We start from the raw sequence: 25,920 nt of genomic DNA, 5'->3' as shown, positions 1-25,920 counted from the left end.
ACCTCCCCCGGCCCCACTTCCCTGTGGCTGTTTCCTTCCTAGTGCTGTTGGCTGCAGCAGCAGGAAACAATGAGGCAGAATGTAAAGCGGGAGAAGTGGCTTGGTGCTAGGACCACACGAGCAACTAGCAAGAGGGACTTTCTTTGGGCTTCTGGGAACTAGAACCAGAAGCCCAGGGCTTGCTTTTCAGCGCTCTGACACCGCCATACTCCTGGGCCACAGTCTTCTAAAGACTAGCTCTTCCCGAGGCAAGGGCTCACACGAGGAGCCGGTCTCCCTCACGGATCAGGAAGCAGATGCGGTAGGAGCACACAGCCCAAGGCATCAAGGCCGCTCTTCATCATCCTACAGAGAAATCACTCCTGAACGGAACAGACCTCCAAAATGTGGCCCTTCTCTTCAGCGTGTGGAACGCTCACGTGGTACACACTTCTACGGATGTGTGCGTATCTACACGCATATACACACAACCCACCTGAGTTGTTTCCCCTCGGGGACTGTAGTCTCGCTTTCTGACTTAATCACCTTTTGGTGAATTTCTCCCAAACTTCGTACCGGCTAACCTTGCTGAGAAAGTCAACTGCTCAATGTCAGCTACCTTCATGATAATATATTTCCATCTTAGTAAAGAGCAAACACCAAGAGTGAGTAAGAACACAAGCTAAGAAGGCTGAAGGCACCAAAGATACACAAGATTTTTTTTCTAAAGCGCTGACAAGGGTCAGGGCAGCGGCCAAACAAAACGCAGCGTGTGCCTGCCCTCTCCGGCTGCATGTGACTGCGTCGCGGTAAATATGTCCAGGTCACCTATCACTCAAAGATGAGATTTAAAGGGGACATTTAGATATACGCAGTGGACCTCTGAAAACTACAGGGGTTAGGGGCGCCGACCCCCTGCGCAGTCAAAACTCCAAGTAGAACCTCTGACTCCTGAACAACCCAAGCGCTAAGAGCCCACTGCTGACCGGAGCCCTGCCGGTCACGGCGACAGTCGGTCGGCACCGCTCTGCATGTTTCGTGTAGGACATACTGCACCCTTACGATAAGGTAGGCTAGAGAAAAGAAAAAGAAAAACCCAGGTACAAGGGGATCCACACAGCTCACGAACGTGTTACTCAAGAGTCAGCTGTACTAAGATGTGACGCTCCGGGCCTTCTGAGGGCTGCCAGGTGGGACCGGATTCGTGGCGCTTCTACCTGAGGGGAGGACGGCTCCAGCAGCTTGGACAAGCTGGAGAGAACGGTGACCAGCAGGAGGGCTTCTTTGCTGTGAAAGTCTTCCTCTTGGCTGCTAAGTAAGTTCAACAAGGACCTCTGGGAAGAAGGTGCACACGGAAACGTTAGCATGTCTGTTCCTGTCATGGAGGAGACATCTACCCAGACGCCGAACTGGGACAGAAAGGATTCCAAGCTATCAAAATTCCAAGAGGACAAAATCTGGAAATAAACTGGATTGAACAAGTAGTTTCCTACCCTGTTCCTGACTACAAATCTGACTGTTCTCTTGAAAACCACGAACTCCTTCTCCTCTAACTCCCTGCCAAATGCACCTCAGGAATGAACACTGTGCCCAACGCTGGGTGGCTCACAACCTCCTGAGGCCCCTCCACTGAGCTCAGGTGTAGACGGGGCCCCAGCCCCAGCACTGCCCACACACCTTCCGTTTCCCTTGCCCCGTTCCTCTCTCACCACCTGAAATACTCTATTTTGTCTGTCAGTCTCTTTTCCCACTCAGTGTAAGCTCCCCAAGGGCAGGGATTTTGTTTCTGTTGTTTCCTGCTACACCCCCAACGCCTAGAACCTGGCACAGAGCAAGAACTCTAGAATTACTTACTTGTTAAAGAAAACCTGAGACACAAGATCCTGATAGTGTGACAACTACTGGTTAGAAACTAACAGGCTTCACTGTCCAGTCTTTATGCAACCCGACAAAGCCAAACTACACCATGCACACGAAACAAAGACATACACTCCCTACCTTAATGGGCTCCTGGCTTTCCCTTCATAACCACTCAGTGATTCTTGGAGGCAACAGTGCTGCAGGCTGGGGTGGCTCAACACCCTTCCTCCCCAGAACCCTTTCAAATGCATTACCTTCCACACAGTAGAGCTACGTCCTGTTGCTTGGATGATGACCCAGAAACCCTGTCCTACTCGCTCGCTGTCTGCCTGCTCCCACCAGCTGGCCCAGCTGACGGTCCCTCTGCAGGCGCCCTCAGGCAAGCCGGGCAGCGTGCCAAGGCTTCCTACCTGAAACTGCCGGATCTGGAACGCTGCTCTGTGAGTGACACTGCCTTCCACCTCTTCTCCCTCGTTATCTGTGACATCTAGGAAAGGAAAAGAATGGGATCTTCTTTGAAATGGACGGACTCATGATGCTTTTTTGGCCTTTTGATATTAAGCTAAAATTTTAGAAAGCCAAAAAAAGTCTGGGGGCAGAATTAAATGTATTCCTAACATTCTGCAATTTCTTAGCCCTATCTTTCAATTTCCAGCTACTATCTGTGGTCCGTGTAAAAGCCAGTAGATGCCAGTTCTGAATCCACTAGATGGCACTCCTTAGCAACATGAGGACTGCTCTCAGGCGTCTGTAGATTAGTAAATACAATCAAGAGGTTTGGTTAACAAAGAGAAACCCAGAAGAAGCCAATTTATCAAAACCGAAATGCTCACCCAGAGCCCTGAGAAACTGGTGAACCTTGGGCTGATAGAACTGTTGCACAGCACTGAATATCTTCTGCAAACCCTCCAAGCACAGCAGTGAGATGCTCTTTCCTTTCTCGTTCTTTCCCAAATCTTCCACTGAAGTAGGAATGGAAGTATATCTCCAAAGTAAGACCCTGAAAAGAAGAAAAGCGGTTATCAGAAGATTTTATTTTTAGGTAATCTCTACATCCAACGTGGGAATCGAACTCCCAACCCCGAGATCCAGAGTCGCACAATCTACCGACTGAGCCAGCCGGGTGCCCCAGAGAAGTGATTTCATTAATGTCGGGTTCACCGAGGTACAATTTTATATGTTGTAAAATTCACACCCTGTACATGTCTGGTTCAATGAATTTTAACAAACTTACACAGTTGTGTAATCATCCCCACAATCAAGATATTTCTATCATCCCAAAAGTTCCCTTACGCTGCTCTGTATTCTCTCCCCCCGACTTTCCAAACAATCACTGATCTGATCCCTCTCCCTACAGTTTTACTATTTACAAAATGGCATGTGAAAATGGTAGCATGGTCTGGAGCCCCCCGAGTCTAGCTCTGTTAGTTTAGCGCATGCTTCTGAGATTCACCTATGTCACTCGCTGCGTGTATGGGTAGTTCAGCCCATTTTCCTGCTAAGCAGCTTCCGTCGTATAGATGTACCGGTTTCTCCATTCAACTGGAGACGGACGTTTGGTTGTTTCCAAATTCGATTACAGATAAAGCTGCAAATCACAAACCTTCATATGGATATATGCTTTCATTTCCTTTGGGTAAAGAGTGAAACTTATAGACCATATGGTAGGTGTGTGCTTAACTTTTGAAGAAAATGCCAAACTGTTTTCTCAAGTGGTTGTTCCTTTTTATCTTTCCATCAACAGAGAGTTCAAATTCCTCCACATCCATGACATTTTGGTATTGTCAGTCTTTTTATTATTTTTTAAAGTTCATGAACTAATTATGTTGACCATCCTTTTGTGTCCTTATTTGCCATCGATAGGTCTTCTTTGGTAAAGTATCTGTTCAAATATTTTGCCCATTTTTAAATTTGGTTGTTAGCTGTTTTAAACTTAAACGTGAGTGCTCTTTATACACTCTGGTTACCAGTCCATCAGAAATGTGCTTTGCAAATATTTCCTCCTCATCTGTGACTTGTCTTTCAATCTCCTTAAGAGGGTTTTTCAAAGAGCGGAGTTAAATTTCTTTTTATAAAATACAGCTTGTGCTTTTGGTATTCTGAGAAATCTTTACCGAAAACAAGATCACAGGGATTTCTGTTTTCCTCTAGACGTTTTACAGTTTTTGGTTTCACATGTCTTTGACCCATTTCAAGTTAATTTTTTATGACGTGTGGAACGAATAAAGGTTCATTTTTAAAAAAAATAAATGTCAAACTGTTCGAAAACCATTTGTTGAATTTTCTCTGTTAAATTACCTCATCACCTTTGTCAAAAATCAAATGACCATACTTGTGGGCTATATTTCTGATCTATTCTGCCAATTTCACACTATCTTAAATAAAGTAACTTGATATGACTTGATACCTGTAGTGTGAGTCCTCTAACTTGGTGTTTCTATTTCAAACTTGTTTTAGTTATTCTAGGTCCTTTACTTTTCCACATAAATTTTAGAATCATCTTGTCAATTACTAAAATAAAGCTTAACAGGATTTTGATTAAAATCATGTTGAATAGGAGGGTCAATCTGTGAAGAATCCATACCTTGACAATACTGAATCTTCTAATCCATGGACATTTTTACATTTTACATAAGATCCATCTTTATATTTACGTGGGTCTTCTTTGCTCTAATGTTTTAGAGTTTTCATCACATAAATCTTATGTTAGATTTATTACCAAGACGTTCACATTTTGTGATGCTACTGTAAATGGTTCTGTTTTTAAACTTCAATTTCCAATTGTTCACTGCTAGCATGTAAATAAAAATACAATTTAAAAAATACTACGCTTGTTTTCTGCAACCTTGCTAAATTGCTTAATATATCTACTAGTGTTTAAAAAAATGTCTTTGGAATTTTTTATGTAGACAATTATAATGTCCCTGAAGACACAATTATTTCTTCTTTCCCAATCTGGATGCCTTTTATTTCTTTTTCCTGTTTTACTGCACTGGTTATGCCTCCAGTATAATGTTGACTAGCAACAGTGAGAGTGGGGGGGGGGGTTAATCATCAAGTATGGTGCTGACGTAGGTTTTTTGTGGATTCCCTTTATTAGATTGATAAAATTCGCTTTTATTCCTAGTTTGCTGAGAGAGTTGATCATGAATTTATGTCAAATTTTCTGCGTCTATTGAGATGATTATAGGGTGTTTTCCTTTAGTTTGTTGATATGATGAATTATGACTGATTTACAAATTCTGAGCCAACTTTGCCTTCCTGAGAAAATATTCCACTTAATTACATGATCCTTCTTACAAACTGCTGGGCTGAATTTGCTAATATTTTGTACATCATAAGGGAAATTGGTCAGTAGTTTTCTTATCATGTCTTTGACTGGGTTTGGCATTAGGGTACTGCTGGCCTCATAAAACGAGTTGGGACATGTTCCCTCCTTTTCTATTTTCTGGAAGAGTTTGCATAAATTGGTATTCTTTCTTTTTTTTTTTGTGGGGGGGGGAGAGGGAGAGGGAGAATCTTAAGCAGGCCATACGTCTGGCACAGAGCCTGATACAGGGCTTGATCCGATGACCCTGAGACTATGACCTGACACGAAACCAAGAGTCAGAAGCTTAACCAACTGAGCTACCCAGGGGCCCTGTATTACTTCGACCTTAAATGTTTGGCAAAATTCACCAATAAGACACCCAGGTATGGAGTTTTCTTTGAGGGAAAACTTTGATCCACAAATTCAATTTCTTTAAGATTTTAATTTTTTTGGTAAAGATGTTATTTATTTATTTTGACAAAGAGAGCGAGTGCACGTACAAGCAGGGGGAGCGGCAGGCAGAGGGAGAAGCAAGCTCCCCGATGAGCAAGGAGCCTGAAGTGGGGCTCCATCCGAGGACCCTGGGATCATGACCTGAGCCAAAGGCAGATGCTTAACCAACTGAGCCACCCAGGCATCCCAAAAGATTTTTATTTTAAGCAATCTCTACACCCAACATGGGGCTCGAACTTACAAACCCCAAGGTCAAGAGTCACACGCTCCGCTGACTAGCCAGCCAGGCGCCTCTCGATTTCTTTAAATAAGCACAGGATTATTTAACTTACCTATTCCTGAGTTTCAAAAAATTTGTCCATTTAAGCAATCCAGTTTATTGGCATAAAGTGTTAGCATTCCATTATCATCAATTCTTACTGTCTGTACAATCGGTAGTGATTATCTCCTCTTCCTCATATCTGGTATTTGTAATTTGTGTCTTCTCTCTTTTCCTCATCAGTTTGGTTACAATTTATTGCATTTACTGATCTCAAAGAATCAGCTTCTGGTTTCATTCATTTTTCTCTGTTGTTTCTTTTTTTCAACGATTCTATTTTGTCTTTATTACATCCTTCCTTCTACTTACTTTCATTTTAAATGCTTTTTTCTTTTCTTCATGTGGAAGCTTAGAGAGTTGATATTTTCTCCTAGTATAACTACTGACCATTATAAGTTTCTACCTAAGCACTGGATCATACAAATTTTGAAATGTAGTGTGTTCATTTTCATTCTATTCAAAGTATTTTCTGATTTCTGACTTCGAGTTATTTAGAAAATATATTAAAAATTAAAAATATTTTTGTTACTGCTTTCTTGTTTAATCCTGTTGTGCTCAGAGAACATACTGATTTCTATTTTAAAAATGTGTTCAATTTGTTTTATAGCCCAAAATATGGTCCACTGTGATGAATATACCATGTACACATAAAAAAAAAAGTGCATTTTGAAACCATTGTTAAATATCGTATAAATACCCATTAAGTCAAGCTGGGTGACGAGTGTAGCTCAAGGCTTCTATGTCCTTCCTGATATTCTACCTACCAGTTCTCTACTGATTTCTGAGTGGGCATGAACTGTTTCTCTCTCCTTCCGTTCTATCAGTTTTGCTTCAAGTATTTTGGTGCTTTGTTGCTAGGTGCGTACACAGTTAAAGTTGTTATGTCTACCTGCTGATGAGTTAGTCATTATGTAATGTCCCCCTTTATTCTGGTAACAGAGTAACATTTTCTATGTGCCTAACATTCCACATCAAAGCAGGACTAGAAAAAAGACTCAATTATTAGTGATCGCACTTTTACTCTTAAGGCATGCCCAACTTCAAACTGCCTTCCTTCCCACCCCACCTTCCCCTCTCGGAGATTCCACAGCAAGTGGAACAGGTTTCTGAGGGTGAGAGTGACTTACCGAGTTATATCGCAGAGATTCTGAAAGACTTTCTCCGGGTTCTGGCCATCAGGGCCACTCACGTGCCCAGTTTCCCTGAGCTGCTGTGCCTTCTGCAGAGCTACACTCACCGCGTGGCGCACAAACTCAGGGCTGGACCGCAGAACAGAAAGGCTCTCTTCGTGGCTTTGGGCACTGTCCCTAGACAGAGAGACAGACGGAGGGAGAAGAGATCCCGCTGTTACTGGGATCTGGAATTAAGTTTTCTAGGGACTGTTCAGAAGAGCAGGACCTAGGAAGCCGGTAACAACAGCCCCCAGGCAGCCTATGCCAGTCACTGCCACAGCTGCCCTTCTACGACCCTCATCCTCAGTGTGACCGCCTTCTCTCCCCTCCCCCAATCCCATCCCTTTGATAAGATTTAAATGTCAGTCTTAGTTTCCTATGTTTTTTGTTGCCGTTGTTCCTATTTTTTCAATTCGGGTTTTTCTTTCTTCTCTTTTATCTGTTACAGTGTTCAAGCTACTTAGGTAGATTTTCCTACCTTATTGCAATCTTTCCTATCTTTTCTTCAGTAGTCCATTGTTTCTGAGTTTTCTCTATTAATAATTCAAGGTAGTTTTTTGTTTTTTTTTTTTTAAGATTTTATTTATTTATTCAACAGAGAGAAAGACAGCCAGCGAGAGAGGGAACACAAGCAGGGGGAGTGGGAGAGGAAGAAGCAGGCTCATAGCAGAAGAGCCTGATGTGGGGCTCGATCCCATAGCGCCGGGATCACGCCCTGAGCTGAAGGCAGATGCTCAACCGCTGTGCCACCCAGGCGCCCCTAAGGTAGTTCTTTAAAGCACCTACCTAGAATGATCCAGCTTTCATTTCAAGAAACTTACCTCCTGACTGATTATATATACATTAAGGATTGTGAATCCAAACTAGATAATACCAGTGAACCTGGGTAGCTGTTACTGTCTTTACTGCACAGGTATCTTGAAGCGCTCTGTTACGAACTTACCTGAAAAGGGCAGTGAGAAGATCAGACACAAATTTCATGGACCAAAAACTATCCATTTTGTTGGCCGTTTTAGTTTTGCCTTTACCAGCTTTTTCGTTAAGGATGTCAGAGAGTTTCTTGTAACACATAAATAAGCTCAGAACCTCCTCAAACTTGTTCTTACTGTATAAAAGGAAAGAGACCAAGGACAAGCATCAGAATATTGTGGCTTACTCTCACACCCAATAATAAGGACATCACAATGTTTATTTAGATGTCCTATTTTAAACATATTATAAATGAATGAATTTGCATTAACTTCCAGATCACTCTAATCCATCTGTGTTATTATTATTATTATCTTTAAAGATTTTATTTATTTATTTGACAGACAGAGAGACAGCCAGCGAGAGAGGGAACACAAGCAGGGGGAGTGGGAGAGGAAGAAGCAGGCTCCCAGCGGAGGAGCCTGATGTGGGGCTCGATCCCAGGACTCTGGGATCACGCCCTCAGCCGAAGGCAGACGCCTGAGCCACCCAGGCGCCCCTTTTCTTCTCTTATTTGTACCAGTCAATGCAGAGCATGAAAGTCCAATACTACCAACCAATCAAAATTTCTCTATTGAAATCAGAACTTCTTGAGTTCAGGGTCTGGGAATTTTGAATAACTGAAAGCCTGCTACCCCTGTGGTATATGCCTGGTGTTCTCTGGTAGAAAGAGCACAGTCTGGTCTTAGGCTAGATGTCCACCTAAGAGACAGTGTCATGCAATAGCTAAACTGTGGAAGGAGCCGAGATGCCCTTCAACAGACAAATGGATTAAGAAGATATGGTCCACATATACAATGGAATTTAACTCAGCCATCAGAAAGAACGATTACCCAACATTTGCAGCAACATGGACGGAACTGGAGGAGATTATGCTAAGTGAAATAAGTCAAGCAGAGAAAACAATTATCATATGGTTTCACTCACTTATGGAACATAAGGAATAGCAGGGAGATCGGTAGGAGAAGGAAGGGAAGAATGAAGGGGGGGTAAACAGAAGGGGGAATGAACCACGAGAGACTATGGACTCCGGGAAACAAACTGAGGGTTTCAGAGGGGAGGGGAGTGGGGGACTGGGTTAGGCCGGTGATGGGTATTAAGGAGGGCACATATTGCATGGAGCACCGGGTGTTATACACAAACAAAGTTTGTGTACTAAAAAAAAAAAAAAAAAAAAAAAAAAAAAAAAAAAGACAGTGTCATGGCCTGTGGTCTGTCGAGTGCCCAGCATACTGTTAGAGTTAAAACACAAAAAATAAAAAATCACAATATAAAATGGGAGTATTCATCAAATTGCAAAGAGAGTCATAGCAATACCTTACCTAAAATTACTAATGGAGAAATTGTATTCTATCAGAACCTCACAAATTCCCATCACAAGAGAAGCACAGATACTGTTTTTGATGCCAACACTAGTGCTCTGAGAAAAATCTGCTGATTTATCCTAAAAGACACAAGATAAAAATTAATGAACTACTGGGGTACATGGCTGGCTTAGTCAGTGGAGTGAGCGACTCTTGATTTCAGGGTTATGAGTTCGAGCCCCAAACTGGGTGTAGAGGTCACTTAAAAATAAAATACAAAAAAAAAATTAATATGCTATTAAAAACCTGCATCACTCAATACAGCTGAGACTTAGCAATTACCAGTTCAAAGTCCTCTAGTTCACTCTTAATCATTCTACTAGTAACGGACTCCAACATCTCCTCTAAGTCTTGGCAGAACTCTTCCTCCTCCTCTTCCTCCTGCTGTAGGGGCATCACTCGGCTCTTATACCAGACCAGACAGTGCTGGACACAACACAGCAGATGACCCTGTAGGAGAAATCAGTGAACATTTGTGAGTGTTTAGGGGACAACCTACGAGGCTGTTGATCATCAACAAATCATTCTCACCTCTAAGGCTAAAATACGTTATTCCTCAGCATCACAAATTAAGTCAATCCGAATTAGCAAAACTGGAAAAAATTAACTGAACCAACAAAGGCATTCTTCCCCGACCTCTCCCAAAAGCTGGCTTTGTAAGTACCCGACACCTCAGAATGCGACATCACCACGTGCTACTTCTGACCTAGTGCAAACACCGCGGAGGCTGCAAAGTTAAATTCTGACTCCTGAGTCCCAGAAGCTGTTTTAAAGATAGGGGCTTATGTTGAGGGCATCTTTGGGAGACCAACAGAGCATCTCCATCTCCTGCCACAAGAAGGCCCATTTATGAAGGCAGGATCTGACAACTTAGAGACCACTTCCCTCCTCTGTCATGAGGTCTCAGTTACTTGGGGTAGTGAAGTTTCAGTTTTTATCTTCTCTTTTTCCTGTCTTTCTGAGGCTGGAGTACAAGAACAGAAAGGTTCCCCTTGAAGGTTCGAGAATGCCAATTCTAGCTCAGCATAAATCATATACTCCCCCCCAGATTAATAAAGCAGGTTCCCTGTTTCATCTGCTACTGGGTGACATCCCTTCCCTATTCCAAAGCATATTTTAGTATATTATATAGTTCAAGTGCCATAAATGGGAAACAAAATGCTCCTTGGGGGAAGGGACGGATGCCTCGATGTAGTAAAGTGCTGACATGACCTTACCAACAGATCCAATGTGAGGGTGGATCAGAAAAGGAGGGACGACTTAAGAGTGAAATTTCATTGGGAGTCCCAGAAGAGTGCTTTCAAGAAAGATACTTCTTCCTGAAGACAGACTCTATCAACAGGGTTGTTTTTACTTAACAGTAAAAATAATGGTTATACGAGGAATAAAAAGTCTCACCAGTGGTTCTTGTAGAGAGATCTCATCTCCTTGGGTCAAAATACAAGCTTCTAATTTCAGCGGCGGCACCACGTCGGGTCCTGGCTCGTAGAACTGTTTTAACTACGTATGGTAACGAAAGAAAGACACCATGGCTCATGAGTGCTCTTCACTTCTTTCACTGGTCAAACTCAAGTGTCCACAGAACAGTGCAGCAAAATCTGTGTTGCCTGGCCTCATGCACATCCTTCACCCTTGCTTCAGGCATCACGTTGAGATATTCTCTCCTACTATATTTCTAACTCCCCAAAACACACCACGCTCTCTCACACAATTCCCAAACGTGCATAAGCAATCAGCATTTTCACTATAGCTTGATAGTTAAGTACAGGCTCCAGGGTCGGAATGGCTGAGTCCAAGTCCCAGTATCACCACTTATTAATAATCTTGGTAATAGCATCCATGCCTTGATTCCTCATCTGTGATAGATGATTACTATAAACAAATAAGGCTATATAAGGATTAAATGTGCTAATATATGTGAAGTGTTAAAAAAAAAAAACCAACACTACTCAGCACATAATAGAGCTCAGGAAACATTAGCTATTAATTTTCTCCTTTTTACTTCTGGAGTCTGCACAATTTTACTGGTCCACATACTAACCTGACTTGCGAAGCACTGCTCTATGCCTTCATCACCATTTTTTATGCCTCTTAAGTGTGTGAATGTTGATGAGGTACTTACTACAGTTTGAAAGGTACACTATAGTTAACAGGATACAGATTTTACATAGGATCAGGCTTGAGGCGCAATGGAAAGCTTCTGATAAATAGTATAGGACCTTCCGGGGCGCCTGGGTGGCACAGCGGTTAAGTGTCTGCCTTCGGCTCAGGGCGTGATCCCGGCGTTATGGGATCGAGCCCCACATCAGGCTCCTATGCTATGGGCCTGCTTCTTCCTCTCCCACTCCCCCTGCTTGTGTTCCCTCTCTCGCTGGCTGTCTCTATCTCTGTCAAATAAATAAATAAATAAAATCTTTAAAAAAAAAATAGTATAGGACCTTCCAATAATTTCTACACCTCTGAGATCTTAACTCAAGTGCAGCTTCCTCAGCAGAATTATAACAAAGCAATGGCACACAAAAGTGGGGTAAGAGGGAGAAAAAAAAAACCCCTCCATTTTTAGCAAAGTGGTTAGAGACAAGAAAGGGGTCTAAGAAACCCTCCTGGTAGAGAACAATTTTAAAAAATTTATTAAAAAATTTAGATAGCTAAGACAATGGGAAAGTAAGAGAAGTCCTCATACGTCTCATTATATTAGAAAATGTCATAAAACACGAATCTAGCAACTACATGAGCAAATGAACTCTGAAACTAGTGTTTATTCTAGGAGCACCTGCCAATTCTAGAGGCCTAGAGCTATAGCTGTAGGGCTCATGAGCCTGAAAACGAAGACTAGGGCCCTCACGGGGTGAAGGCTAAATCAGAGAACCTCACGCAAAGCCGGACTTCTCAAAAGGAGATATCCTTTAGGGATAAACCTAAAAAAATAAATCTACCATATGGAAAAAGCTGGTAGCGATATGTACCTAAATGAGCCTTGACTTTAAATAGAAAAGGAAAAAAGCCTCCCCTGGGAATTTTTAACCATAAGCTAATCTCCAAACATAGTTTGGGCTAGGATTCACACCACGTGTGTGGTCTAAAGAACCAAAAGCCAAAAATTTAAAGAAACATAGTACATACCTTCCAAACGAGGGAAGAGAAGGAAGAAGAGAAATAACTAATTTCAAACTTTATACAAACTAGAAAAAGAGGGAACATTCCCCAATCATTTTAACTCATGTTAATAATCATTTAGCTCATAGTAAACCAAGAAGTTCAGTATGAGAAACAAAAATTGTAGGCCATTCTCTCTTATAAACATATATGTAAAAATTCTAAATGAAGTATTACTAAGCTGAATACAATAATGTACAAAAAAGGTAATATATCATAATCAATTTGGGTTTATCTCAGGAGTGCAATGTTGGTTTAGAAAATTAAATAATACAATTCACCACAGTAACATGTTAAAGAAGAAAAATCATATGGTTAATTTCAATAGACACAAAAATGCATTTGTTAAAATTTAAGACACATTCAAGAGTAAAACAACAGATCTGAGATGCAGAAGAAAGAATAAGTGAACTCGAAGATGGATTATGAGAAAATATCAAATCTGAAGGGTAAAAAATAGAGGAAAAATGAATCAGATCTCAAAGATCTGTGAAACAAAATCAGGCATTACAATATATATACAACTGAAGTCCCAGAATGAAAGGTGAGGAGGCAGAAAAAATATTTGATGAGATAGTGGGCATTTCTTCAATTTGGTGAAAAGCATCAACTTATAGATCCCATAAAGCTTAATGAACTCAAATAGAAACACAAAAAGAATCACATGTAAACATACAAACTCTTAAAACCCTGACAAGCAAAAAAATCTTGAAAGGAGCAAGAGAAAAACGACATAGAAAATACAGAAACCAAAGACACAATAATTGGTTCACTCAGGAATCAGCTCCTTGAGAAACAATGGAAACCAAAAGACACTGAAATGGTACAAAGTACCGAAAGAAAAAACTGTGAACTACAAGTTCTATTTCCAGTGAAACTATCCTTCAAAAATGAAGGCAAAATGATGTATCTCTATACAGATGAAGACTGAGAGAAGTCACTGCCAGCAGACCTGCACAACAGAAATACTAAAAAGAAGTTCGTCAGGCTGAAGGGAAGTTACTGAAGATGGTAAACCTGAATCCACAAGAATGAAGAGCACTGGCAATTAAAAAGTTGGTATGTAGAAAAGATTGTGTCTGTACAATTTTTTCCCTTAATTTTTATAGAAGACATATATATATAACTGTTTAAAACAAAATACAACACTGTCTTGCTGGGATTTTAACATAGATGTAACATGTATGACAATATCATAAAGGCAGGAAGGTGGATCAAAGTTCCTATATTTTACTGGAAGTATATTAGTATTGACCTAAATATATAATAATAAATTAAAGATACGCACTGTAACCTCTAGAGCAAAATTAGAAATACAACAAAAGGGGCGCCTAGGTGGCTCAGTGGGTTGAGCGTCTGATTCCTGGTTTCGGCTCAGGTCATGATCTCATGGGTTGTGGGGTGGAGCCCCACGTTGGGCTCTGTGCTCAGCAGGGAGTCTACTTGAAGATTCTCTCCCTCTTCCCCTCCCCCAACTTGCTTTCTCATGCATACTGTCTCTATAAAGTAAATAAATCTTTTTAAAAAATTTAAAAAATGTAAAACATAGAGTTAAAAAGTCAATAAAGGGGGGCGCCTGGGTGGCACAGCGGTTAAGCGTCTGCCTTCGGCTCAGGGCGTGATCCCGGTGTTATGGGATCGAGCCCCACATCAGGCTCTTCTGCTATGAGCCTGCTTCTTCCTCTCCCACTCCCCCTGCTTGTGTTCCCTCTCTCACTGGCGGTCTCTATCTCTGTCGAATAAATAAAATCTTAAAAAAAAAAAGTCAATAAAGGAATGAAATAGCAAAATAGCAGACCTAAATCCAACTATAACAATAATTACATCAAATGTGAATGGACTAGGCATTCCCATCCAAAGGAAGGGTGTCATATTGGATTAAAAATGCAAGATTCCGGGGCGCCTGAGTGGCACAGCGGTTAAGCGTCTGCCTTCGGCTCAGGGCGTGATCCCAGCGTTCTGGGATCGAGCCCCACATCAGGCTCCTCCGCTATGAGCCTGCTTCTTCCTCTCCCACTCCCCCTGCTTGTGTTCCCTCTCTTCCTGGCTGTCTCTCTCTCTGTCAAATAAATAAATAAAATCTTAAAAAAAAAAAAAAGCAAGATCCCTGCTTTCACTTCTTTTGGGTATATACCCAAAGGGGAAATGCTAGATCAAATGGTAATTCTGCTTAATTTTTTTAAAGAATTGCCATACATACTTCCACAGCAGGTGTACCATTTTACCTTACCACCATTAATGCACAAGGGTTCCAATTTCTTTATACACACACCACCACTCGTTATTTTTCACTTTGATAGTAGCTACTCTAACGGGTATGAAGTGGTATCTCACTGTGGCTGTGATTTGTATTTTCCTTATGATTAGTGATGTTGAGCATTTTTTCATGTGTTTATTGGCGATTTGTGTTTATATATATCTTGGATGAATGTCTATTCAAGTCCTTTGCCCATTTTTTAATTGGTCTGTTGTCTGTTGAGTTGTAGGAGTTCTTTATATATTCTAGATATTAATCCCTTATTGGAGATATATGATTTGTAAATATTTTCTTCCACTCTGTGGATTGCCTTTTCACTCTGTAAATAGTGTTCTTTGCACAAAAGTTTTTAATTTTGATGAAGACAATTTATCTCTTTTTTCTTTTGTTACCTGTTCCTCTGGTCAATGTCCAAGAAATCATTAACAAATCCAATGTCATGAAGACTTTCCCTTCCATTTTAGGAGTTTTATAATTTTAGCTCTTAATGTTTCGGTCTTTGATCCATACTGGGTTAATTTTTGTACACAGTGTAAGATAAGAATCCAAATTCATTTTCGGAATGTGAACATCCAGTTTTCACAACATCATTTGCTGAAAAGATTCTCCTTGTTTTTTATCTAGTGTTTTTTATATGAGGATTTTCATGCTTGGGCTCTTGAGCCAGGAAGATATGAGTTCAAATCCCAGCTCTGCCACTTCCTATCTATGTGATCTTGGACAAATTAAATTACTTAACCTTTCAGAATCTAAAATGGAGATAACAATTTTTATTTCACAGGATTTTGTAGGATCGAATGAGATCACCCACATATAGCGCCTCATACACGCTTGGCCCTCTCTAAAATACAGTCAGTATTGTTGTTATTATCAGTACATAACAGCATCCTGAACTCTGTTACCAAGAAGATGTGACCACTAGTTTACCCGTGAGCTGGACCTGGGGGATCAGAGGTCCTCACCCTCCCCTTCCCTGTCCTTGAAATGTGGGTTTTGCTTGCCTTTTCTGCTCCCAGAACATGGCCTTGAGATGGTGATGTGGTGCTGAGAACATCTACACAGTATATGTGACTGAGCCCAGTTAAGGGCTCTGTTTAACCTTTTATGATGTGGCAGGTGACTGTGGGGATGCACTGGTCTTGCTGCTGCCCAAGACAAGCTTCACATGTAAGTTCCTTTTGCTTCTTAAAACTGCTACCTACCAACCTGGAGTGGCCTGCCTCTTGTGCTGGTCTCTCCTTGCTGAGTATAAGGGCCAGCTTCAGCTTATACCCGGGAAGCTCTGTAAGGGTTACGAACCAACAAACTCTCGATATATAAAAAGATTCAAATACCATTTAGCCATAAAAGGGAATGAAGTACTGATAGATGCTACAACACGGATAAACTGTGAAAACATTAAGTCGAAGACATCAGTCACAAAAAACCACATATTGTATGATTCCATGTATATGAAATGTCCACAACACACAGATTAGTGTTGCTTAGGGCTAGGTGGGTGGGAGAAGGATGAGAAAATTAGGGGGTGGTAGCTAAAGTGTATGAGGCTTCTTTCTGAGGTGATGAAATGTTCTAAAATTGGTTGTGGTGATGGTTTGCACAATTCTATGAATACACTAAAAACCAATGAGTTGTACACTTTAAATGGGTGAATTGTATGATATGTAAATTATTTCTCAATAAAGCAGTTAAAAAGATTCAAATAATGCTTAATGAATAAATGTTCAGGGTAAAAGATCTTATTTATGAAAAATATTCTCCAGCTGAATTTTTCTCATTGTGATCATCCTATGAAATATTTCTTAATTTAAAAATCTTTTTTTAAACTGTAAAGTACAGAAAATAACCTGTAGACACCCATGGATCTGTAACCCAGATTTAACATGTCCATATTTTGCTATATTTGCTTCAGATTTCTTTTTTCTTTTAGAAATAAAACAGACACGGCTGTTGATAACCCTTATACAAATGGTTCTTTAACATGCCCCCTTCTTTTTTTTTAAAGATTTTATTTATTTATTTGAGACAAAGCAAGCATGTGTGAGAGACAGAGAGAGCACAAGCAGGGGGAGCAGCAGGCAGAGAGAGAAGCAGGCTCTCCACTGAGCAGGGAGCCTGACGTAAGGCGTGATCCCAGACTCTGGGATCATGATCTGCGCTGAAGGCAGACACTTAACCAACTGAGCCACTCGGGTGCCCCTAATATGTCCTTCTGACTTAGGGTGCACACCACTAGCTGGGAGGATAACCGTTCTGATGATGGCAAGAAGGCGGACAGATAGGTGGTATTTAAAAACATCAGGACAGCATCACATATCCAGGCATGTTTACGATGTACCAACCAGGGTATTATTTGGGAATTATTTTATATTTTGAAAAGTCTGGAAAATGTCAATCATCTCTCCATGCCTTGTTATCTGTTCTGTATATCCATAAAATAAAAAATATGTATTACCTGGGAAAGTAGAGTCTGCATGACTGAATTAGCCAGCTGAGAGTTCCTTCGAAGGACATCATAGAAACCCTAAGAGGAAAAAAATAGTAAGCTCTTTAACAGATATACTAGTGATCTGAACAATCATAACTTTAAAACAATACTCTTTCTTTGAAAAAGATTGAGACCATTATTTGCAGAAGGAGAAACAATTCAGGAAGTTTAGATTATTTGCCTAAAAAGAGGTAAAAAGAGATCTCTGATCACGGAGAACTGGATTAATAAACTGACCATAACCGTTACAATTTTTAAACAACAGGTCACTTCTGGCTTTGGAGTACTTTGCTCCTTTACAGTCAAGAATGTTCCAAGCATCATTCTTTTCTCTCATCCTTAAGTCTTCTCTTCTAGGACATCATGTCCACTTAGTTTCCAGTGCTTCAAAAGTGTCTCCTGGCCCTAAGCACCCTAATTTAAAGGACTGTGGTATCTCTTCCTATCCCTAATTTCCCAGTCATAGTTTAAAACTACTTAAATTAAAGGGCGCCTGGGTGACTCAGTCGGTTAACCATTCGACTCTTGACTTCGGCTCAGGTCATGATCTCAGCGTCCTGAGATTGAGCCCTGCATTGGGCTCTGTGCTGGGCATAGAGTCTGCTTAAGATTCTCTCTTTCCCTCTCTCTCTGCCCCCCTGGCAAAAAAACTATTTAAATTAAAATCCTGGGGAGAACTTTCATTTTGGAACCAGGAAAAGAGATTGTACAGTTCATCTTTGAGAAAAAGCAAATGAGAGTTGACCCCCTAAAACATTTTTTTAAAGAAAAGACACAAAGGAAATTTTGCCCTAATTTTTTATAAATGTATAATGATAAAAGACACTTGTGGTCTTGGCACAAAAATCTAGAGATGTAATCAAGGAATAGTATACAAACAGAAACAGACTTAGTACACATGAAGAAGGCAATAATGTCTGGGCAACTGGTTAACCTGGAGAGAAGTTAACTCTTTACATATTATAGCAAGGCAAACTTCAGATGGATTAAGCAGCTAAACATAAAAAACAAAATCATAAAAAACTAGAAGAACATATTAGTGAATATACATTGGAAGGCTATGGACTCTTCACACATAAAAATAACATATCTTAAAGGAAATGATCAATAGATTTTTAAACAACCAAAAATTAGTATTTTTGTAGGTATAGAAGTATCACCACCACCACCACCACCACCACCACCACCACCACCACCACCACCAAGCAAATGGCAACCTGGCATACACTTGCAACAAATATGACCAAAAGTGTTAATAGCAACATACAGAGTTTTTACAAACCGATGAATAAATGAACACCAATATCCTAACAGATCAGTCTATGATCCATATCAAGTTAATTTGTAAAATTTGGAGCTAGATAAGGGCAGAGATTCTTTTTTGCACATCGATGACTCCAGAAAAGAGTCGACATAGTAGGTCTGCGACTGTTATCCTTAGTAAAGCCTTCTTGCAAGACTGGCCCTTGGTGGGCGGCTGGGAATCCGGCTAGGAAACAGTCTCCTACACCGACACAGAGCCTTCCCTAAATGATAGGTTTACGGTGTGTAAACTGTACAATGTGGTTTATGCTTAGTATCTTGTTTTCTTCCGGGTGTCTGGAATTTTGGCTAACCATCACAAACTACCAATCCTAACTGCATCAAATAAGAGTGAACTATACTTTTATAATCAGAAAAAAATTTATTAAAATAAAGAGGATTATTAGTTGGGGGTTGCTACATTCCTTCCATTCTGATTTACCTCATAAAGCATGAGTCGAACATCAGCCTGCTGGCCTAAGCATCTCCTCAAACTATCCATGATCTCAAGGCAGAAAGTTTCATTGGCAACAGAATTGTAACGGCTGTGAACATCCACATGGACCTGAAAGGAGGAGAGGCCGGTTCTTATTTTACCAAATTAATTTTCATAAAGGACATAAAATGAGCCTATGTTCTTGGTCAGAAACTTAGACTTAGCTTTCCTCACAAGGCACAACCCAGGACTGGGGCCGACATTACAATCATCACAAGGCTACTGTAAGTGCCACTCTTATTCTGGTTTAGAATAAGAATTAAAAAAAAAAAAAAAAAAAAAAAAGAATTTTCAAGCATTTTAACATTAGCTCTTGTCCATCCCTTAAGGTCTTCCTTGACAGAGTCAGCTGCTTAGGAAGGCACACAGATTATTTCACACCTCTAGAATCCAGGAGTCATAATATACTTGGTTTTACTTAAAAGGCCTAAAATGCTTCCTTTAAATGTCTTCAGTAGCTAGCAGAATCTAGCTCTTTTTGCTTCCACAAAATCCTGAGAGGTTTAGAGGTGGGTAATTTTTAGTTTAGAAATGGAGAAGACAAAGAATAATAACAGCCCTTGTTTGATTTATATAATAAATCCAGCAGCTGTAGACCAAGACTCCTAATCCTCACTACAGGCCTGAGCAGTAGAATCCCCGCTCTGCCCGTTGCTGCTTCTATCACCCTGGACAAGTTATTTAACCTTCCTGGGCCTTAGTCTTCTCATCCTTAAGATGGGGATGCTGATAACAGTACACTGATACCCTGTGCTCCTAATATTTAATCTGTGCCATATGTTATCAACAGAAGTTTTGTAGAGTTACACTAGAGCAATAAAGGATTCTTGATAAAACTGTCACATTAATTTGTTATTTACAAGTCATATAATACACAAGTTATAAAAACAATTTTATTGCTCCAAAGTCCAGATTACCAAAAAATTGTAAAAAGTTGTTTGTTTTTTTTTTTTCAGATTATCAGGTTTAAAAGAAGTTCATGTGCACAGTAAATAAACTATTAAAAACGGGGAGAATAATAGCATCTAGACTCAGACTCTCAGTTACAGGATCATTTGTACCACGCGAGCAGGAGGGAAAAAGCACAGCTTGCACGTCATCAATTCCTGCTCCGATGCACACCACGGTGCCGTGCGCACAATCCGCAAACCGCGGTGCCGTGCGCACAACGCTTACCTGGCTAATGCCGATGGACTGACTGCACTGAGAGGACGACAAGCTGCCCAGAACCTTAAAGTTCTTCAGGAGCAGCAAGAAGCCAGCAACCGCAGACTTTCGGGCATCAAGCTGGCTAGCTCAGGAACAGACAGAAAAGTAGTTAATAAACAGTACTAAGTATACAACAGGCTTCTGAGTCAGAAAAATCCAGTTAGTTCTGTACAGCGAAGGAATAAACCATGAAACACAGAGCAAAATAAAATGAATTTATATACTCAAGGCATCAGCTGTTCCTGGCAGTTAGTGATAGAGGAATCCGCTGACTTTTCACTATCTACTCAACCTCATAACACTATCTACACTTTCTTCTATGCGAGGAATGAGGAGTACTGAGAAGCTGTCCAATGGGCCAACAACTCAAATATAAGTACAAAATAGCAAAGGGAATTGTTGATTTTCTGTGTCTGAAGGACTACTTCCCTTCTTCACAGAGGAGTGTAGTGCTTGGTGCCTTGTAAGCCCTCCATCCAGAAAAATGATACACTCCTCTCACTGAGGCTCTAATTCATGGAAATGCTACAACATACAAACCTTGGCCTAGCAGACATGCCTCTGGGTAAGGAATAACAAAAAACTGTCAATTCTAGAAGAGGGATAATTACTAGTTGTTCCCTGGATATCCACGAAAGCACTATACAATAGCCAACGTGATATCGAGCATCTCATATTTAAAGTACCAAGTGCTTTCTACCCATTACTGGTCTCATAATACTTTTTAGGAGGCGGTATCATCATCTCTAGCTTATACACTAAGAAATAAAGGAAGAGAGGTCAGGAGGCATTGGCTAAGCCAAAAAAACCTCAGACCACTGAACCATTTATGTGGTCTATGGTCACTAGACCACAATTCCGAAGTTCACTAGAGTAAGTTTCCTGAGTATTTTAATTAAGGTGTTTTCCTCTTCAGAACTGTTGCCAACTGGCACCGAACCTTGTCCCAAGATTATTCCAGGGGTGTTAGCAGAGTACCTGAGATCAAAGCTCAAATTCTAGCCCCACCAACCTCTGCTTGACTGTGGGAAAGTCATTTATCTTCTCTAAGCCAGAGTTTCCTAATCTATATAGTAGAAACTAATAATTCTGACTTTATATGGTTACTCTGAAAACTGAATGAGAGAAGGAAGCCTACACTCAGCACAAGGTCTTGCTAGATGGAAGCTGTCCTGCCGGGTCAGACATCTGCATGACCACTGTGAACAGGCTGTTCGAGGAGACAGCAGAGAGGATGGTGGGTAACACCAGAAGGCATTACTTGCTAGGGTCTTGCGGGATGCTCCATACCTGGCAAACATGGCTTTCCGAAGGACAAGTATCAAGGAGTCTCTCACTGACATGCTGACTTTGAGAAGGGGCTGAAAGACAAAGTGGTTAAAAAAAAAAACACCCCAAGCTTATTAGCCTTAGCTCATTTCTACCCAACACTGTTACAACTTGGCTTACATAAGGAAATTTAGTTCTGTTTTAAATACATGTTTCAGGGGGCGCCTGGGTGGCACAGCGGTTAAGTGTCTGCCTTCAGCTCAGGGCGTGATCCCGGCGTTCTGGGATCGAGTCCCACATCAGGCTCCTCCGCTATGAGCCTGCTTCTTCCTCTCCCACTCCCCCTGCTTGTGCTCCCTCTCTCGCTGGCTGTCTCTATCTCTGTCAAATAAATAAAAAAAATCTTTAAAAATAAATAAATAAATAAATAAATAATGTTTCAATATTTATTATACTTAGTAATAAGGCCAATAGCATACTTTGAAATATTAATTTAAACTAATTGTGAATGCCTTTAAACCTATGGTCCTCAATTTTCTAAGGGCTTTTCAATCACTTTATTAACTTGAAAATGAGTCAAAGGACAGAGAATCGTGACAGGAAGAAGGGGTAAACTTGGAAATGGAGTCTAGCCCAATGCTCCTGCCCTTTTAATACAAAGTTCAATGCTTTAGAATCAAGGGATATACAATTTCTCAGACATTTATATCTATGAAGAATCACATCAGACTTCCATTAGGTAGTTCAACCTTAGTCTTGTCAAGTTCCTTAGGAGTCAGAAGACTTACCTGCACTGCTTTCAGCAGCCCTTGTACAGTCTGAAGGGGCAGAAAGGATAGATACTCAAAAGTTTCTGTGATTTTAGAAGAACAACTCTGAAGAACTAAGGGTGCATACATGATGATGTCTGAAAGAAGATCTGAAAAACAGAATCTATAGTGAGTTGCCTCAAACAATAAAGATATTTCAAGTAAAAGGAAAATAAATATGGGAAAAGAAATGGTAAAAAGTTTTTTGTTTCTTTTCCCAAGTATACTGCAAAATAAATTTCTACTGATCCTGTATACTTTTTCTAGTCAGTGTAACCAGAATACTTCAAACTTTCTTCTGTGATAATATTAAGACTACAAAAATTAATCTAAAAGACGGGAAGAAATCCATTATACTGACAAGTAGCATATGTCTTCATATTTCCAAGCTAAAGTAAATCAATAAATATCTATGTACTTGTATTATATGTAAGCATGGTATAGTCTTAACCATAAAACATGGTCTCTCTTCCTTCAAGAATTTAAATTTAGTTAGGAGTCAATAAAAATACATTTTGAAAGAATGAAAGAGGTAAATAACAGATCAACACCGAATACCTAATAATCTCAAACACAGTTTTATTTCCTAGCAAATGTTAGAGACAGAGTCTAAAGAGGAGCTCAAAGGAAGAGGAGGTTAAGAGTTGGTGTGCTTTAGGAGAATAAAGAGAAGAATTCTAGCTGGATTCTGGAAGAGGGCAAAATATGTAAAGATAAGTACAGGACAAATTCAGAAAACGGTGGGAAATCTGTGAAGCCAGAGTGAAAGATTCAGAAAAATAAATAAGTGAAGTGAATGTTGAAAAGGCAGGACGAATCAAACTGTCAAGGCTTTTAAGGGCAGGATAAAGAGCTGATCATTTATTAAAGGAGGTACTGGTGACTCCTGAATGACAGGCATTTTAAGAATACTCATCTGGTGGCATATGCAGGTTGAGGTGCTGCAAAGAGAAGAAGAAAGCAGGGGCATCAGCTGGAAGCTGTGGTGATGGTCTAAGTGCAAGGCTGTAAGACTGCGAACTACACAATGGGTGGGGAGGAAGGGTACAAAAATGAAGAAAAAATGAAAAGTAAGAGGGAAAAAAAAAAGAGAGAACTTAGGTATCAAGTATGTTGGAGAAGATAAAAAGGAATTCCAGCTTCTGGAACTTGGAGAGCCAGGCTTCAAATAATAGAAATACAGATAATGGAAAGGGGACTTTGTCTGAAGGAAAATATATTGCATTTCAAATAAAGGAAAAAGAAAAACCTAAATAGAAATACCCAACAGGAATGGAGGCACTGAACTCAGGAAAGAAGACAGTCTTGACATAAAGATTTGGGAGCCATGTCCGTCAAAGCCCACAAAAACAACCAAAGCCATGAAAATAGGCATGTCATCTATAAGGAAGAGACTGTATAAGAAGAGGAACAGACTTCTGCTTTCCACCATCATGGAATAATGGTGACCAAATTTATCCTCCCACTTTATTTTTTTATTTTTAAAATTTTATTTATTTGTCAGAGAGAGAGAGAGAGCACACACGCACAAACAGGGGAAGCAGCAGGCAGTGGGAAAAGCAGGCTCCCCGCTGAGCAACGAGCCCAATGTGGGGCTCGATCCCAGGACTCTCGGATCATGACCCAAGCTGAAGGCAGACGCTTAAGCTGACTGAGCCACCCAGGAGCCCCTATCCTCCCACTTTAAACAATAACAAAAAAGGTCAAATTATACTAAACAATGATTTTCAGATACCAGACAACAAGTAGTACAGGACCATGATCCCTGAGAGAAGGGAAATACACAGGGTGAGCCTTATGACTGCTCCATCTTCCTGCCTAGAGTTTCAAGGCAGCCGCACAGAGCGGGGAAACTCCAAGTCCAGTGGTTTTCCCAACTTAAAGAGACAGAAGTGGGAATTCAGGAAAGCTAAGGTGACAAGAATTCACAGGGTAGAGTACTAGGAAGGAAAGAGCTACATGGGATGTGCAAGAAGCCCCCTCTGTATGTCAGCTGTCCTCTGGTAGGTGTATGACTGTGAGGAAGCTACCAGAAGCCAAGGAAAGACTCACCAGCAAGGACTAGGCAGATATATTCTCAGAGGTCACAAAGGACAAGAAATAGTTTGCATTACAAGAACCACAGTGCAGACACTTCATAATATACAAGGTTCTATACTCAGGAAGATACAAATGTCTAAATATGAAAAGTCTACTGTATGAGATCAACAGCAGAGGAAAAGATCACTGCAGAAGAAAAGATTTGGGAACTAGAAGTTATGCCAATATAAACTAAAACAAAACAGAGTAAAAAAGACTAAAAATGAAAATCTGTGAGCGATGTAACAATGTAAGGCAGCCTACTACATATGTAATGTCATGGGGCCGGGGGTGAGGTTGGGGGGAGTGTGTGCTGGTGGGAGGGAGAAGACAGAAAAAAGTTTTTGAAGAAATATTCTCAAAATGTTCCAAAATTGATGGAAACCATAAACCTACAGATCCAAGAAGCCTGACAAACTCCAACCACCAGAAACATGGAGAAAGCTACACTAAAGCACATCATAATTTGCTTAAAACCACTGATAAAATCTGAAAAGAATTATATAGAGAGGAACAAGGATATGAATGAAAGCTGGCTTATTAGAAATGATGAAAACCAAAAGAACAGTAAAGTAACTTTTAGAGTACCAAAGGAAAAAACCCTGTCAATCTGGAATTCTATACCCAGCAAAAATATCTTTTAAAAAACTTAACACTAAATGAAGACTTTTTGTGACATATAGAAGAATCCAAAAACAATAGATCAAAAGTTAAAGGCAGTCAGACAGAAAATGTACTGGACAGAAATCTGGATCTATGGGCACCTGGGTGCCTCAGGTGGTTAAGCATCTGCCTTTGGCTCAGGTCATGATCTCGGAGTCCCGGGATCAAGGCCCAAATCAGGCTCCCTGCTCAGTGGGGAAATGGTAAATGCACGGGTAAAAATAAAAGACGTTTTCTTATTTAAAAAAAAAGTTTTTTTTTTTTTTAAAGATTTTATTTATTTTTTGACAGAGACAGACAGCCAGCGAGAGAGGGAACACAAGCAGGGGGAGTGGGAGAGGAAGAAGCAGGCTCTTAGTGGAGGAGCCTGATGTGGGGCTCGATCCCAGAACACTGGGATCACGCCCTGAGCCGAAGGCAGATGCTTAACCACTGCGCTACCCAGGCGCCCCTCTTATTTTAAAAAATTCTTAAAAGACAATTGACTGTTTAAAGCAAACATAACCACAACGTAGACATAATTCAATAAACAGAGAAGTAAAATGCATGCGAATAGCACAAGTCACAGGAGTAGAGGTAAGAAATGGACGTACGCTGTTGAGGTGTACCACTAAGGTAGACTGAGAAGTTAAAGACGTATCATAAACCCTAAAGCAACCTGAAAGAAAATAAAACAGAGCTAGAAGTCATCAAATTAGCAAGATAAAATGGAATTAAAAAAAAATTCAACCCAAAAGGCGGCAGAAAAGGAGACAAAAAGGAACCA

At 40.5% G+C, this 25,920-nt stretch overlaps 1 protein-coding gene across 1 annotated transcript in view; it reads right to left on the bottom strand.

The window, feature by feature from the left end:
* FANCI (FA complementation group I) overlaps nucleotides 1-25,920 on the bottom strand; it is a 77,765-nt gene that overhangs the window by 11,281 nt on the left and 40,564 nt on the right. The window contains exons 15-27 of the mRNA XM_008687773.2: nucleotides 22,392-22,522; nucleotides 21,625-21,695; nucleotides 20,302-20,416; nucleotides 19,072-19,194; nucleotides 17,295-17,363; nucleotides 10,825-10,926; nucleotides 9,709-9,876; nucleotides 9,385-9,506; nucleotides 8,037-8,198; nucleotides 7,049-7,228; nucleotides 2,673-2,839; nucleotides 2,250-2,326; nucleotides 1,197-1,313 (exon numbers count right to left, since the gene is read on the bottom strand). Of these exons, the coding sequence (XP_008685995.2) occupies nucleotides 1,197-1,313; nucleotides 2,250-2,326; nucleotides 2,673-2,839; nucleotides 7,049-7,228; nucleotides 8,037-8,198; nucleotides 9,385-9,506; nucleotides 9,709-9,876; nucleotides 10,825-10,926; nucleotides 17,295-17,363; nucleotides 19,072-19,194; nucleotides 20,302-20,416; nucleotides 21,625-21,695; nucleotides 22,392-22,522 (1,604 nt within the window). The remainder of the gene's footprint in view (nucleotides 1-1,196; nucleotides 1,314-2,249; nucleotides 2,327-2,672; nucleotides 2,840-7,048; nucleotides 7,229-8,036; nucleotides 8,199-9,384; nucleotides 9,507-9,708; nucleotides 9,877-10,824; nucleotides 10,927-17,294; nucleotides 17,364-19,071; nucleotides 19,195-20,301; nucleotides 20,417-21,624; nucleotides 21,696-22,391; nucleotides 22,523-25,920) is intronic.

This window comes from Ursus maritimus, unplaced genomic scaffold (genome assembly GCF_017311325.1).
Source record: "Ursus maritimus isolate PB19 unplaced genomic scaffold, ASM1731132v1 scaffold_27, whole genome shotgun sequence".
Taxonomy (NCBI): Eukaryota; Metazoa; Chordata; class Mammalia; order Carnivora; family Ursidae; genus Ursus; species Ursus maritimus.
Note: the sequence above shows the minus strand (reverse complement) of the source record. Positions and strands in the feature narration are given on the sequence as shown.